This window comes from Trichosurus vulpecula, chromosome 7 (assembly GCF_011100635.1).
Source record: "Trichosurus vulpecula isolate mTriVul1 chromosome 7, mTriVul1.pri, whole genome shotgun sequence".
NCBI classification, from domain to species: domain Eukaryota; kingdom Metazoa; phylum Chordata; class Mammalia; order Diprotodontia; family Phalangeridae; genus Trichosurus; species Trichosurus vulpecula.
The window spans coordinates 255,603,710-255,620,941 of NC_050579.1; the positions used below are offsets into that span (position 1 = coordinate 255,603,710).

At 35.5% G+C, this 17,232-nt stretch overlaps 1 protein-coding gene across 1 annotated transcript in view; it reads left to right on the forward strand.

Moving 5' to 3' along the window:
• TBCD (tubulin folding cofactor D) overlaps positions 1–17,232 on the forward strand; it is a 497,899-nt gene that overhangs the window by 477,907 nt on the left and 2,760 nt on the right. The window contains exons 38-39 of the mRNA XM_036767571.1: positions 10,826–10,935; positions 14,680–14,764. Of these exons, the coding sequence (XP_036623466.1) occupies positions 10,826–10,935; positions 14,680–14,764 (195 nt within the window). The remainder of the gene's footprint in view (positions 1–10,825; positions 10,936–14,679; positions 14,765–17,232) is intronic.

The window sequence follows — 17,232 nt, forward strand, 5'->3', positions numbered from 1 at the left end:
TACTATATCAAATTATATATGTGCAATCATGCAAAACATTTCCATATTAGTCATGTAAAAGAAAAAAACAAAACAAGAAAAATAAAGTTAAAAAAAGTATGCTTTGTTCTGCATTCAGACTCCACTAGTTCTTTCTCTGGAGGTTGGTAACATTCTTTATCATGAGTCCTTCAGAACTGTCTTAGATCATTATATTGCTGAGAATAGTTAAGTCATTCAGAGTTGATTATTGTACAGTGTTGTAACTGTACTGTGTACAGTGTTCTTCTGGTTCTGCTTACTTCACTTTGTTCATGTAAGTCTTTCCAGGTTTTTCTGAAAGCATTCTACTCATAATTGCTTATAACACTTAGTTTCCATAACAATCATGCCACAACTTGTTTAGCCATTCCCTACTTGATAGGCATCCCCTCAATTTCTAATTATTTGCTGCTACAGAAAGAGCTGCTATAAATATTTTTGTACATATAGGTCCTTTTCCTTTTTCTTTGCTCCCTTTGGGATAGACATCTAGTAGTGGTATTTTATATATATACATGTATATATATATATATATACACACACACACATATATATATATTTACCAATTTAACCATTTATCTATTTGAGAATGACTTGTATTTTTATAAATTTGACTCAGTTCTATATATATATATTTGAGAATTGAGGCCTTTATCAAAAATATTTGTTGCAAAAATTTTTTCCTGGTTTTCTGCTTTCCTTTTAATTTTGGTTGCATTGGTTTTGTGTGTGTGCAAAAGCTTATTAATTTTATGTAATCAAAATCATCTATTTTACATTTTGTAATTCTATATTATGATGATTAAAAAGTTCAAGACATAGTTTCTGGGTAATTTAATCACTTTATTAATAAGGGCAACAGGTTATTAATAAACGGTTGGTCATTTGGCCATTTCTCTTAGACCAAAGACCCCTAATGGTGGTGAGGTCACAGTTTATATGCCTTTCAAAGAGGAGGTGCTACTAAGGGATGCCTAATCACCTCTGATTGGTTAATCCAATGGGACATGGCCAGTCTTGGGGTACGTAACTTAGGTCACTCAGTATTGGCCAAAGAGACATCCATTTCCATATTACCTGTCTTGATAATAGGGAGAATCCTGTCTGAGCAAACACAATGAGTAGGAATATACCCATCAACCTAAACTTATAATTTCTTTTACAGTCTGATTATATCTTGACCTGGGTACATCTCTAAGAGATTTCCCACACTGGTTGATTTCTGTATGAGGAAGTAGAAAATGAAAAAAACCTTAGTCCTAATACAATTAATTGGTTATTAAATATAAGAGAGAAATATTCATTTCTTAATTCTCTCATTTGATTCCAATTGAGAGACAAAGTCTCCTCAGTGGATCATTAAATGATATTCATCAAGGGTTCTTAACTATAGGGCATATGATGGGTAACAATGTGAGGGGGAAAGGGGAGACATTGTTTGAGGCCTTGACAAAACCAAAGGAGGCAGTCCCCTTTAGTAGGTCGATCTTACAGATAAGAGGTGCACAGGGGAAAAGTAAATAGTCAAAAAAAATTGTCCATTTAAGACTCAGAAGTCTTATCTCATACAGCTGTCTGATTCTCAGAACACCATCTGATGCAACTCTCTGGTATGAGTGTGGTCCCTGAGCAGTTTCCAGCTGACTGGCTTCTTAGACTCAGGTCATTTGTAGAGATCCTCTTTCTCTGTTAAAAATCTCCTGCAAAGGAAGTCCTTTGAGGGGCCGCTTGTCCCTATATTGTACAGGCCTGTGCTAATGGCTCACTGAGCTACTCTTAGGAAATGCATTTGCTTTGTGGGGGAGGGACACATAATACCTTGATTCAAATGAATAACACAGATTTACAGCAAAAGGAAGTATTTGAGGACAAGACAGCCTTTTAAGGCAGTTAGTCAACGAGTACAGTCAGTGATTACCAGAACTACAAAAACAAGAAAAAGAGAAATAGCAGGAGTTTTCATTCTAAAGGAAGAAGACTACACATAAAAGGGAATGAAAGGGGATGGAGCCAAGATGGCAGAGTAAAAGCAGGAACTTGCTTGAGCTCTCCTCTTAACCCCTCCAAATACCTGTAAAAAATACTCTAAACAAATTCTAGGGAAGCAGAACCCACAAAATGACAGAGTGAAACAAATTTCCAACCCAAGACAACCTGGAAAGTCAATGAGAAATGTCTGTTGCACAAATCTGAGAGAAGGTACAGTCCAGCATGGGCCATGCTGTCACAGACAGGGCCGGAGCAGACCTCAGGGAACTGAATCACTGGCAGCTGTGGTGGTTTCTAGACTTCTCAACCCACAGACACCAAAGACAACTTAGAAGATGAGTAGGAAAGGTCTATGGGACCTGGGTGAGAGAAGAGCCCCAGCAGGGAGGGGAGGTGGCAGCAGCAGTGGATGCTTCCAGAGCTCTCAGCCTACAGATGGTGGGGGGGGATGAAACAGCTGATCAGAAGGGATTGCAGGGGTCTCTTTGCTGGTGTTGAGGTAGGATTCTCTTGCTTTGCCCTTGCTTGGATCTGGGACACAGTGCTAGGTGGCAGTCCTGGGGCAAGGAGGAGTGCTGGTGTGGTGGAGCCTGTGGCGGTAGTGGAGGGATAATCCTCCTCACAGTTCCAAGGCAGAAAAGAATGCTTGTGGTCACTCACAGACAGAGCACAGACCAAGAGAGGAGTAAACACCTCTCCTTTGATCATACCACCTTGGAAGAACTGACAATTTACAGATCCCTAGAAGTATCTCTGAAAACAGCTGCACAAACCCCTTAAGCTTGGGACTGTAGACCTTCCACACTGGAAGAAGAGTCCTACCTTAACAAAGAGTTAAAAAGTTAAGTAATGAGCATACAGCATGAAAAAACTCAGACTATAGAATCTTACTTTGGTGACAAAGAAGATCAAAACATACAAGCAGAAGAAGACAACAAAGTCAAAGCTCCTACATCAAAAGCCTCCAAGAAAAATGTGAATTGGTCACAGGTCATGGAAGAGCTCAAAAAGGATTTTGAAAATCAAGTAAGAGAAATAGAGGAAAAATTGGGTAGAGAAATGAGAGTGATGCAGAAAATCATGAAAAATGAGTCAACAGCTTGCTAAAAGAGACCCAAAAAATACTGAAGAAAACAGCACCTCAAAAAATAGACTAACCCAAATGGCAAAGAGGTCCAAAAAGCCAATGAGGAGAAGAATGCCTTAAAAAAACAGAATTGGCTACATGGAAAAGGAGATACAGGAGCTCATTGAAGAAAATAATTCCTTAAAAATTGGAATCTCCTACAAAACTGGTCTTAACACAGATTTAAATTATTTTGCCAATAACCAGGTCAAATAATGAAAGTTAACTCAACCCTTATGTCCCTGTTATTACAAAATCAAATTTGGAACCTTCTAAACCATGGAATTTAGATTTTCAGGTTAGGTTGTTGTCATATTAGTATATCTAAGAAACTCAAATACAAACAAAAACTGAGAACCCAATTTTTATATTTTGCATTATTCATTCCCCCATTAAGAAGATGAGATTCCACTAAGGAATGAGTAACAGAAAACTTTATAAGATGGGCTCTAATACAAAAATGAATTCATTTAAAAGTTGCCAGATTAACTACAATTGCAACAAAAGGTTCTGGGATATGATACATAAATACATTGAGTAATCAATTTTAAAATAGTGCATATCAAGTAAATTATTTATAATAAAAATGTTTCCCACTTCTATCCATGTTCAAATGAATAACCCCTAACAAAAATGGATGTCTCTTTGAGACATTTATAAGATAGTCCAAAAGCCAATCTTCTACTAAGATAACTAATTTTGCTGATATTCCTTTCCTTAACACAGAACTGAGACAGTTATATTATTCACTAAATAATAGAATCGTATCCTGGTTTCACAATCATTGCATCATTTGCCTAATTATCACTATACCATTGTGTGAAATTAAAGGACAATTTACAGATGTCAAGGCTAAAAATTAGTTGTTTAGAATATAGAAAGGACTAAAATTCTAGGCCAAATAGCTCAAATCCTATATCTGCATCTTATTGTAGTAACTCAGATGTGCTCCAGCATTCACCTAGCAGATAAAGATTTAATATTGTGTTCATACTGATTATCTGATATGATTATAGAAATTTGCCATAAAAGAAAAGGGAAAGTGTTCCCTTATTTTGATAGATGGCCAATTGCATTGAGCCAGGCTTAAAGTCAGTCAAGTGGGATATTTTCCTTTCAAGAGATGTCATATTGGAGAAATTGAGTCTGGAGAATCCTACCTCAGCCATTCTCTAGCCTTTCCCATGAGAATTCCACCTTCAGTTAATGGATGTAAAACCCCAGAAGACTGCTGACATCATAGATCATTGGCTCAGTAGCATTCCTTGATGATCATACCTAGAGTCAGACTCAAAATAATTTCAGTTAACAGTTCCATAAGATCTTAAATAGCAAGTTCCAACAATTAGAGCTTCAGGTAGATTTAGCTCTCAAGTATCACATATCCTATATAACAAGTATTGACTATAATCTCATATTGCTAACAGTAGAAGATTCATCACAGAAAAATCACATCTCGATATAAGTGGTACTCAAGCTAAGTAGATGATTTTCATTACTAAGTTCAACATTACATAAATGATTTTCCTTTTAGATGCTTAATAACAAACAACAAAAATCTTAGACTGGGATGTGTAAATGTAATAATTCCAAATCATATACAGGAACAGTTTATGTAAAACACTGTCTATAGTAAAACATGTTCAGTTATTAAGGATGTTCAAATGGACATAAACATAGACTACTGCTCTCAGAATCCCTTTAAACAATGGGAATATTTTTAAGGTTCATGCATTTCTATACATGTTCTACACACAGATTAATCCCAGATAATATAACGAATGTAAGTAAAATCAGATTTCCCATTAAGGTGACACAAGATAGCTCATAAGTTACCACTCTTCATTCATATAACTGTCTGTACTGAAATCCTATAAAAGCAAAAGAGGTTCCTGACTTTAACCTCACAACTTTATAAGTTAATATCTTTGTTTCAGAAGCTTGTTTACCTTTGTCTAATTATACTCATATCATTCTGAAAGAATGAGATATTTCAGGAATTGAATCTTATACACATGGCAAGTTCAAGCACTAATTTAACTCTCGCTTAAACCATGGAATGGCAACAAATTTAGATCAAAATATAGCAAAGTCTTTCCTACTTACAGGTTATTACAGTAACTTGGATGCTTTAGTATTAATCTAATAACTAACAAATTCAGTATTCTACTTTTTGTCTACCTTGATAATAGAAATTTGCTATGAGAATTATGAGCAGGAACACGGTTATAACAGTATCAAAATGGTGCTCAAGGTCCACACCACTGTAAGCAGACTATCGTATCACTAGCCTTAGATCTCAGATGTCACTTCCATTGAAATGCTGACTGCTAACATTTCTCTTAAAGCACCCATTTAAGGTCCATCCAAGGACCTAACAAACCTAAGAATGAAAACTCAAAAAGAATATTCAAAAATCTTTCTCCTCAAACAATAAAGTCTCACTAAACTTGGACACAATCGTTATCAATAGCAAATTATTGCAATAAATTAGCTTACAAATAAAAAATTAGTAAGCCTTCTAAAAATCACACAAAAGATTTTTACAAAAGATTTTTTTTACTTAAACACTCCTTCCTAAAAGTATTTCTCTTTTTAAAAACAGCTTAAAATTTATCATGATGTTAAAAGGATAATCACTAAACTTTCATGAAGTAAATTAGTTGGAAACCTCTAAACTTACAGATAATCTCTCTTATTCAACCTTAAATCAAAAATAAATCTTTAAAATTGGAATTTATCAAAGCTAAAATCAGTATAAAATGTCTTTAAGTAACATAAATAAATCCCCAAAGTCTTAAAAACAAAATAAATTCCTAATAACCACAAAATTCCTAGTTACCATCTTCTTCTAATCAAAAGGTGTTTACAATGGGAAAGAGATTCAGTTTTTCTAAGCCCCAAAACCTCCCAATATACCCAATTAAATTAGCCTTATCATAATAATAAAGTTTACCTGGCCTTTGAAAATTTACTCAATATCTTTTTCTTCCCTTTGTTTTTAAATATATCACTAGAAATCAAGAAAATAATTACATTCTGATATCCTACATAGATAGTGAATATATGATAGTTTGCTTAAACCCCTAGAAAAATAGCTCTGGTCAATTGCTGTCCAAATTTTCATTCATATGTATATACACACATATGTATACACACATATATACATACATATACGCACATATTTACATACATATACATATATATACATATATATATATATATGTATATATATATAAACCACTTATTGTATATTATAAGCAGGATTGATAATGACACCTCCATTTTGTGCAAGAATTCCCATTTGCTCAGTAGGAATTCCACAACACAGAAAACTCTTGCACAGAGTTGATAAGAACTTATGGCTAAGAATCCTAGATTTACAAACTAGATTTTATACCTCTTTCCTTTATATAATTACCAACTTTCCTTTTTAAAATACATATGTAAATAATTAAAGCAGTAGCTCCAAATGACTTAGTTAACAATCTCATAATTTTCAGAAGTGGCAGCCAAATAATTTTAGGTGAAACTTCCTTTTAAACATAGACAAAACTTGGAAGTTTATAATTTCTTAAATTACAGTGCTTCAGAATATTACAACACATGGTCAGCAGGGCTGATAGAATGATTTAACAACTTCCTAATCCATTCATTCTTTTTTTAAAGTACAATTTAAAGTACAATTCTTAATCTAACAACATCTAGATTATAAGAATATTTCTTTTCTATCAACATAGCTGATACAATTGTTCACCAAATTATACAACGTAAGAAAATTTAGAAGCATAACAATACCATAAACAATATTATGTATTTATATATTTAAAATTTGAAACAAACTCATTACCAATTCAGGTGAATGTGCTTCCAAATTACCTTACAAAGAAAATCATTCATCTCAGCATTGCCTTTGTATACTGATCACATCTAAAAACCCATATAAAGTTATCAAGTATGAAGCAATTATAGCTAATTAAAAGAGGTAATAAAAATTAACATTCATATAATGTTTGCCCTGTGCCAAGCACTGTGCCAAATACTTTACAATATGTGATCCTTACCCGAGGAGATGGGTTCTATTATTATCCTCTTACAGAACAGTCGACTTTTTAAAAGACATTTGGTGACAGTTCTTACTGTATAAACTTTCCCCTGCTTCCCAGTACCCTGCCTCTTTTACCTTTCTTTTGTTGTTGGGGTTTTTTTTGGAGGGGAGGGGAGTTAGATTTATCTAGTTTTGTGAGGGGAAAGTTGAGGTCCCCCACTAGCACAGTTTTACTGTCTGTTTCCTCCTGTAACTCACTTAACTTTACCATTCAGAATTTGGATGCTATACTATTTTGTGCGTATATGTTTAGCATTGATATTATTTTATTGTCTGTGGTACATATTAGCAAAATGTCATTTCCCTACTTATCTTTTTTAATTAGATTTATTTTGGCTTTTGCTTTGTCTGAGATCATGATTGCCACCCTTTTTCTTTTTTACTTTAGATGAAGCATGATAGATTCTATTCCAGCTCCTTACCTTATTTTATGTTTGTTTCTCTACTTCAAGTATCTTTCTTGCGAACAACATATGGTGGGATTCTAATTTTTAATTCATTCTTCCATTTGCTTCCAATTGATGGGTGAGTTCCTCTTATTTACTTTTCCTTTCTTGATTACTAACTTAGTATTTTCCTCCGTCCTGCTTTTTCCTCATTTATCCTTCTCTCTTTCCTTTCACCCTTTCCCTTTTCAAGAGTTTTGCTTCTGACCACCACCTCCCCTTATCTGCCCTCCCTTCTATCAGCCTCCTTTCCTTCTCTTATGCCTTCCTGTCTTCTCTTATAGGGTAAGATACATTTCTAAACCCAACTGGGTGTATATGTTATTTTCTCTTTGAGCCAATTTCAGTGAGAGTAAGCTTCGAGCATTACCTGCCATCCCACTTCCATTTCCCCCTCCACATTAAAAGTTCTTTCATGCTTCTTTTATGTGAGATAATTTGCTTTTCCTGCCTCATCCTTCCCCCTTTTCTGAGGGCATCCCTCTTTCCCACCCCTTAATTTTATTTTTTTGGATATCATCCCTTTATAGTCAACTCATACCCATGCCTTCTATCTATGCATACTCCTTTCAACTGACCTAATGATAAAGTTTTTAAGAGTTACAAGCATCATCTTACCATGTTGGAATGTAAACAGTTTAACTTGATTGAGTCCTTTATGATTTCTCTTTGCTGTTTGCCTTTTTATGCTTCTCTCGAGTCTTATGTTTGAAAATCAGATTCTTTGTTCAGCTCTGGTCTTTTCATCAGGAATGCTTAAAATTCTTCTATTTCATTAAATATCTAGTTTTTCACCTGATGGATTATACTCAGTCTTGCTGGATAAATGATTTGTGGTTGTAATCCTAGCTTCTTTGCCTTCTGGAACATCATATGCTAAACCTTCTCATCCTTTAATGTAGAAGCTGTTAAATCTTGTGTTATCCTGATTGTGGCTCCATTTTATTTGAATTGTTTCTTTTTGGGTGCTTGCAATATTTTCTCCTTTTGCTAGGAGTTCTGGAATTTGGCTATAATATTCGAGGGAGTTTTCATTTTGGGATTTTTCTCAGGAAGGAATGGGTGGATTCTTTCAATTTCTGTTTTACCTTCTGGTTTTAGGATATCAGGGCAGTTTTCTTTGATGATTTCTTGAAATATGATGTCCAAGCTTGGTTTTTTTTAATCATGGCTTTCAGGTAGTCCAGTAATTCTAAAATTATCTCTCCTTGATTTATTTTCCAGGTCATTTGTTTTTCCAATGAGATGTTTCACATCTTATCCTATTTTTTCATTCTTTTTATTTTGTTTTATTGTTTCTTGATATCTCATGGAGCCATTCGCGTCCACTTGCCTAATTCTACTCTTTAATGAATGATTTTCTTCAGTGAGCTTTCATACCTCCTTTCCCATTTGGCCAATTCTACATTTTAAGGAATTCTTCTCTTCACTGGATTTTTGTGCCTCTTTTAACATTTGGTCTATTCTGTTTTTTTAAGGTGTTATCCTCTTCAGGGTGTGTGTGTGTGTGTGTGTGTGTGTGTGTGCCTCCTTTACCCAGCTGTTGACTTTTTAAAATTTTTTAAATAATATTTTATTTTTCCCACAATTACATGTAACACATACATGTAAATTTTTAATATTTTGTTTTTTTTTTTAAATTCAAGCTCCAAATTTTGTTCCTCTCTCTTTTCTCTCCTCTCTCTTTGAGATAGTAAGCAATCTGATATAGGTTATACATGTACAATCATATAAAACATTTTCATATTAGTTATTTTATGCAAGAAGACTCAAAAAAAAGAAAAGAAACAAAATAAAAAATATGCTTCAATCTGTATTCATACAACATCAGTTCTTTTTCTGGAGGCAGATTGCATGTTTCATCATGAATCCTATCACACTGTCTTAGATCATTATGTTGTTAAGACCAGCCAGGTCATTCACAATGTTGTTGTTTAATATAGCTGTTACTGAGGACAATGTTATCTTGGTTCACTTCACTTCAGTTCATGTGCACATGGAGAGGAGCCAGGCCATGCCAGGCACTCTGCTCCTACACCAGCCCTCCTACTACATGTACATAAATCAGTATAAATATGGAGTAGATAGAGGGTAGTGTGAGAGAGGAAGGCACTAGCAGCTGTGTAGAGCATAAAACTCTCACAAGATGTAGTGGTGTGTGAACTAAATTTTTTAAAAAGCCAGGAACTCTACAAGGTTGAAGTTAGTAGGGAGAGCATTCCAGCCAGTGTAAAAGCACAGCAACAAGCTATGGAACATCTTGTGTGAGGAAAAGCAAGTAGGATGGTATGATGGTATGGAATAATGTTCATTTGATAAATTGGGCTCCTTGAGATCCTTTCTTTCCACTGGATCTGCTCTATGGTAAGTGTGAACTTTTCACAGCGTAAGACCCAGCTATCACTTGCTGACACTATGACCTTACATACCTGATCTCTAAATTACTGGGGCATTTCTTACTATAACAATAATAAAAACCCAACTCCTTCTGTGCTTATAAGGATTGTTGGAAAAAGACAGATATGCTCAGTGCACAGTAGTGGTGACTCTCGTCTTGGCAGTATTCTGGATTTCCCACTTAGAAGCATCAGCTTCTCTGGCTAAATTGGACACACATTCTCAGCCTTTCCACCCACACCCATGAGATACTGACTAATTAGAGGACTGAGACTTGTGGGATGTTAATGAGAAGACACCATCCCTTCCACCCCGAATCATCCCCTAGCTAATTATTACACTGACCTATCTCTATGCCCATGGAGATAGATGCACTGCCGGCTGGATTCTGCATAGCCCAGAGTGGGCAGTGTTGGTGGTAGTTACAAGAGACTGCTATTAGCTCAGTTCTGAATGCCTCTTTGGGCTTGTTAGCTGCCCCATGCTGGGGACAAGTTGGAGGCAGAAAAGGCTGCTGTCAGATCATCTGTAAGTACAAATGCTCACTCGTAATTGTATACATGGTTATCCTAAGCAAGGTAAGGGTCTGACCACTGTCAGTGGTAGATTTTGTGAACACTATTTATAACATGAACACAGAAATAGAAACAGATCTCGCCAAATAAACGACAGTGGTGAGATAGGTAGTTTAATGCCTTTGTCTGCTACTAATGCACTCAACTTGATTTTCTTCCCTAGATAAGGAAGACAACCGCCAGTCAGGTTTATGAAATGGTGTTAACCTATAGCGACATTGTTGATCCAGCTGTCCTTGATGAAGTTATGACAATTCTCAGTGACACTGCCTGGTAAGTTAATTCATTACTAGAAGTAAGGTTACTGGGAAATCGCTTATGGCTTCCAAACAAGCTGGGGAATGGCTTCTTATTCTTTGTTATCAAAGCTGGAGAAATGGTACACAGGAAAAAAGGAAGGGGAACAAGCATTTATTAAGTGCACATTATAATGTGTCTTGCACTTTACCAATACTTTCTCATTTGAACCTCACAACAATACTGTGAAGTAGGTATTATCATCCCCAGTCAGAGGTTAACTGATTTACCCAGAGTTAGATAACTAGTGGACATTCGAGGCCAAATTTGAACTCGGGTCTTCCTGACTCTAGTCCCAGTGCTCCGTCCACTGTGCCACCTGGTTGCCTAATTCATCATCCTGTGAGTTCCTATGTTCCCAAACCAAAATTTTGTTAGGATATTGGTTCTTTCCATGGAAGCTTACAAACTGTGGAACGGCCACATAGTTCCAATAAAATCTTTAATTTAGGTTTTCCTAACCAAACAAAAAAAAAGAGACTGCTTCTTTAGAAGTCTCCGTGAGACATAAAATGGAACTCTCAGGGCTTGACAATGCTGAGGATTGGGGCTAGAAGGTTGAAACAGAAGAGAAGAGCTTTAGAATTCATTTCCCCACCCCCACCCCCCACAACCCTGGTTTTTGAGAAATGTAAAAATTGTCTTTTCCAAATTGTCTTTCTTGGAAGAAAATGATTTAGTATTTTGTATCCTATTCCTTATGGAGAGTATGTCCTAGAACAGGGGTGGGGAATGTGCAACCTTTTGACTGAGTCCAAGTTTTACAGAACAAATCCTTTTATTAAGGGAATTTGTTCTGTGAAGCTTGGATTCAGTCAAAGGGTCACACTTGAGGACCTAGAGGGTCAAAGTGGCCTTGCGGCTGCAAGTTCCCCACCCCTGTCCTAGAATATTTCCTATCTTAATGGGTTTTTTATGGATAGAATTCTACCTTCTGTTTTCATTGTGATTCATTTTTTGGGAAGTGAAAGTTCTATAGCAGAACTGCAGTAATATTGAATTAGCTAGTAAGGACTGATTAGAGGGTTTAGTGAGGCTTTTACCTCTTCAATACCAAACACCGTTTGGAACTGAGGGGAACACTTCAGACACGGCAGATAGCCATTTACAAAGGCATAGAGATGGGACATAGAGCATTGTGTGTGAGGAACAGCAAATGGGCCAATATGGTATAGCCATAGAATGTGTAGAGGAGGGTAAAATGTCAGACGCCTGGAAAGATAGTAAGGAATGAAGTTGTAAGAGTTTTAAATGCCAAACACTTGCCAGAACTCCTCTGTATTTGATCTCAGAGGTAATAGGGAACCATTAGAGTTTACTGAGGAAGAGAGTGGCACGGTCGGGAAAATGACTTGCAGCTGTGCCAGGGATGGATTTGAGTGAGGAGAGCTATGAGGCAGGGAGTCCAGTAAGGAGGCTATTGTAGCAGTCCATATAAATTGATGAGGGTCAGAAGTAAGGCAGTTGTGTGTGTAGTGAGGATGGGAGCACTGTGGGGATGGGAGATGCTGTGAAGGTAGAATAAGATTTGGTAAATAATTAGATATATGGATGAGTGAAGTAAGCATAAGCAGCTCATGTTTTGAGGTAGGTAATCACTGAGGTTTTGAATGTGGTTGTAACTGGGAGAATGTTGGTGTCCTTTTTAATAATAGGAAAGTTAAGAAGAGGGGTGGTTTTTGGAGAAGAAATAATGAATTCTGTTTTGGATCTTGTGAGTTTGAGATGCCTCTGGGCATCTAGTTTGAAATGTCAAATAGGCAGATGATAATTTGGGGCTGTAGCTAAAGAATAGAAGAGGAGAATAACCCCAAAAAAAGTCAAGAGAGGAAAAAAATACTATATTGGCTGTAAGTATTATAAGAGTACCTAGAAGGAATGAAACAAGATTTAAAATGAGGGAAAATGGACCTTTAATAAAATGTATGCTTTCCAGTCTTTCCTAGTGAAAAGACCAGAACTAAGTAGACACTTTGAAATGGAAACACAAGAGACAAAAGAAACATAGAACAGTGCATATGTTTGATCATTTGGAATGGACTGTGGGAGGAATTTTTACCTGGTAACAGGAAAAAAAAATAGTTGTTTTCTCAGAGTCCTAACATCTTCAAGGGTCATAGATAAAGGCAAATATGGGCAACCTGGGTGTGATTTGGTTTGGTTTTGATTGTCAGAAAATAAAAATGTTAAGGATAAGTGACTGTACTGGGAAAGAAAGAAGAAGAATGAGAGGGAGATCACCATCACATAATACAGTTACATTAGATGAATATTATTTAATATCATTTAAACCTTACTTTCAGCTAGACAAAGAAAAATTGAACACAATCACAAAGACACACAAACACACACACAAATGTAGTGTAGAAATATATTTAACTCAAATCCATCATCAAAGTACAGAGAGCAAGTAGTCACAGATTAAAAGAACAGACAATTTGAAAAAAGTTGGCCAGACAGTGAAAATGCCCAGGAAGGGAAGAGAAGAGAGAATGGATAAATTTACCAGTTCTCAGCTCTGTAGGAAAGTTCTGAGCAAGAAGACTGCTCTCTCTATAAGCTTATCAGTGAACAATGCCTCTCTTTACCTGCCCACAATTATAGTCAGTCCAGAATAGCATTGTCTTTTTCTTAGGATTGGCTAAACTCTTTAATGTGCTTGCCTCTACCCCTACTCCACTCTCAAAAGAGTGCTCTTGTGATGCTTGTCCTGTGGGATTCTCCACTCTCTCAAGAGGTTAGCCTCCTTTTTAAGCTGGGAAATCTAAATTTCCTGGGAGCTTATGTGGCTCTTACAACACTTCACGTAACACGTTTCTCCTCCCTGGGCCTTAGTTTTGTGCTCTGTAAACTGAAGAACGTCTCTTTTAGCATGGATATTCTATAATTCCAGATGGAGACTTTGGCTTTGGTGTCCATTCATTCTCATAAATTCTGAATGAAGAATTTTATGTTCAGATAAAGCTTGCACCTAGGAAACGTTTGGGAAATCAAAGAGATCCTGTTATGGAAACTTCTAAGCTGGAAAAGGGACCTGAGAGATCTTCTAGCCACAGTCTACACTAGGCCCAGGAATAAAGACCTAGCCCCGGGGAGGGGGGCCTTGCTTTCAGGGAGCTTATAATCTAAACCAGACACACTGACATTTATTCCCTTATAATAACAAAAATAATCGCTAGAATTTATATGGCGCTTTAAAGTTTGTAAAGCACTTTCCCAAACGTCCCTGTTTGTCTTCACAACTCTGAGAAGTCGGTACTAATATTACCCCCATTTCACAGATGAGGAAACTATGGCGGACAAAGGTTAAGTGACTTGTCTAAGATGACATAGCCAGCAAATTTCTGAAGCTGAGTTCGAACTCAGATCTTCCTAACTCCAGGCTGTACGAAGCAGACAGTCACTGCCATTTACTTTAGGAATGATTAGGCTATAAAGAACTTGCATCTCTTCTAGCAAAAAAAGGATTTTTGCACTTTCTTTTACTTCCTTTTCTCCTTCCACTATCGTACATACTAAATATCTTTCTTCTCTACCTCCTATAGTTTTGAAAAGAAGAATACCTTCTCATATTTCTTAATAAAGGGGAATGGGGGTAGCCAGTAAATCAGAAGCAATAATAAAGCAAGGTCCTTGTTTTGTAGTCAGTGGTCTTGTTTCAGGTATCTCATTTGGTTTCCTTTCAGAGTCTGATGATTTCTGTCTCACTTCTCCTTTCAGGGACACTGAATTACACTTTGTAAGAGGACAGCGGAACCACCTGTGTGATCTTCTGCAAGTGCCCAAACCACAGCTAGTCTCCAAGGTAACGCCAAGGCTCATGCCACAATGCTTGTGTCTTCATAAAAAACTAATATAAAACTTTGCATAATTTTGTTTAAAATGGTCGGTTAATACATGGCCATGAGGTGTGTTTCTTGAGATGGCTCTATAATGGTAGAGATAATATAAAGCATATTATTAGCAACACACGTGATATTGCCAAAAACCAGTTTCTGTAACTCAAGTCATATTAGAGTTGTTGAAAACATTCCAGATTCCTGGTTTAATACTCAGCTTAGCTAGAAAAGCAAGCATAAAACAACGTAGAACAGGTGACTATGTCTATTCTTATTAGAAAAATAAGTCATGTGACTTTTGAGAGGAAGGGAGAGTGGTCATGATTTGCACAGAGTCTGATGATTCTCAAATTATCTTTGTTTTCTGTGTCAGCTATTTTTTGACAGTAGATGCCTATATTTTCTTCTTCTAAAATTATTTTGAAAAATTATTTTATTCAGTTTTACTAAACTTTGTGAATTTTTATATTGTTGTATTCATTTTTACTAGAATTTTATTTAAAATTTTTGCATTGGTATTTATTAGTAATATTTACCTCTTTCTTGATTCATCTCTCTCTTTTTCACATTTTAGAATAATTTTTTTTACCTTTAATTCTTTAAGCATTTGGAATAACACACATATCAATTCATCCATCTGGATCAGAATTTTGTTTTTCTTTTGATAGGTCTTTTATGGTTTATTCAGTTTTATTTTCTGAGATTGAATTTTTTTCCATTTGAGATTTGTTTTCTGTTATTTTATATTTTTGCATTCATTCTTCTCTTTTAAATCTTCTGTTTTGGTAGCATGTATTTTTATGTGGTAGACAATTTTATTTTGACAGTTTGGTTTCTATCTCTTTTTGCTCAGTTTAACAGTTTTGCTGGTCTTTTCAAAGAGCTTTTAGCTTTATTTATTATTTGGATTTTAAACATTCTCCATGTTATGCCTCTCTTTATTTGTTGATTGTGTAGTTTAAAAAAATTGAATATTCACTTCCTTAATCCCCTATTTTTGTCATGTTTTCCGAATTAAAATTGTATTTCTATGATTTGTTCTTTGACTTTATTTTTCAAATGTCATTGGCTCTCTTTGGTTTGTGCTTATATTCCCTGTATTGCTATTTTTATTGAATTACAATTTGTAAAGAATATGTTTAGTATTTCTGCTTTTTTTACATTTCTTTATAATTTCTTTGGAGAATTTTTTGTGGGGATGCCATGTTCCTTTCTTAAGAAATCTGTATATTCTTAATATTTCCATGTAGAAAGTACCTTAAATCTTTCAAATCTGACTTCTTCAACAGATCATAAAATTCTATATTTCCCTTTTTGTTTTATCTTTCTTAGATTTGTCCAGCTATGAGTGAGGAACATTACTCTTCTACAGTTATGTTGTTACAGTTATTTAATACTATAGTTATTAATTCAATCAATTTCATACAGTCTTAGTATTAATATAGTTTTATTGGTTAAGATACCTTGAAGCATAGTGCAGTTTCTGTGCTTATCTCTCTTTATGCTTTCTGCAATTAATAAAGACATAATTTTTCCCCTAGTTAAATGTGCTTGCTGTATGCACCAGGTTGTTAGGTCTTGTTTTCTTGTCCATTCTGCTACTCACTGTTGACTTTTTGACATTCATGTTTTATGGTTATGATTTTGAAGCTAATGTTTTCTTTCATCAACTTATTTTGTATTGATTTTATTCATTTCTTCTTCTAAGTCAGCTCTTTGTCCCTATAGTTAGTTTTGCTTACTACTTTGATGTTAGTCTATTCCCATTGTCTCTCCCACTTTCCCATTCCCATTTGTTTGCCTTATCCTTGAATTTTCTTAAATTGTTCATTTTTGCTTTTTCTATTTCTTCTCCTTTGACCATTCTCTTTTGCTCCAGCTAAGTGTATGCATCAAAATATTCCTTCCATCCTACCTAAAACTTTTTGTTTCAAGTAAGATTCTTTTGCATTTTTTCTTTACTTTGTCCTCTTTATATCCCTCCAATTCTAAGCCTCCCTGAATTCTTTTTCCCAGATCATGGAATTACTTGTTCCTCTTTTATTATCTGTTATTCATGAGGGTAGAACTTCTGGAAAACCAAATCTGAGTTCATTCCCCTATTCAATTTTTACATTGCTACAATTGTGGATCTAGCACTATCCCCCCTTTCTTTTCCTTTCTGCTTTTACTCTTATGATAGAAGTCCAGGGAAGAAGTATCATATAGTGAGAGTCACTCTGTGTCACTCATGAGCTCTATTAGTTTTATCCTCTGTACTTGCCATGATCAGCTTCTCTAAATTCTAGTAACTTTCCTCTTTTATTTCTTATTTGTTCTATATATACCTTGTTTGTACATATTTATTTGCTTGGTGTCTCTGAGCTCCTTGATGGCAAGGACTATCTTTTGCCTCTTTTTTGTCCCCAGCTCTTAGCACAGTGCCAGGCCACTG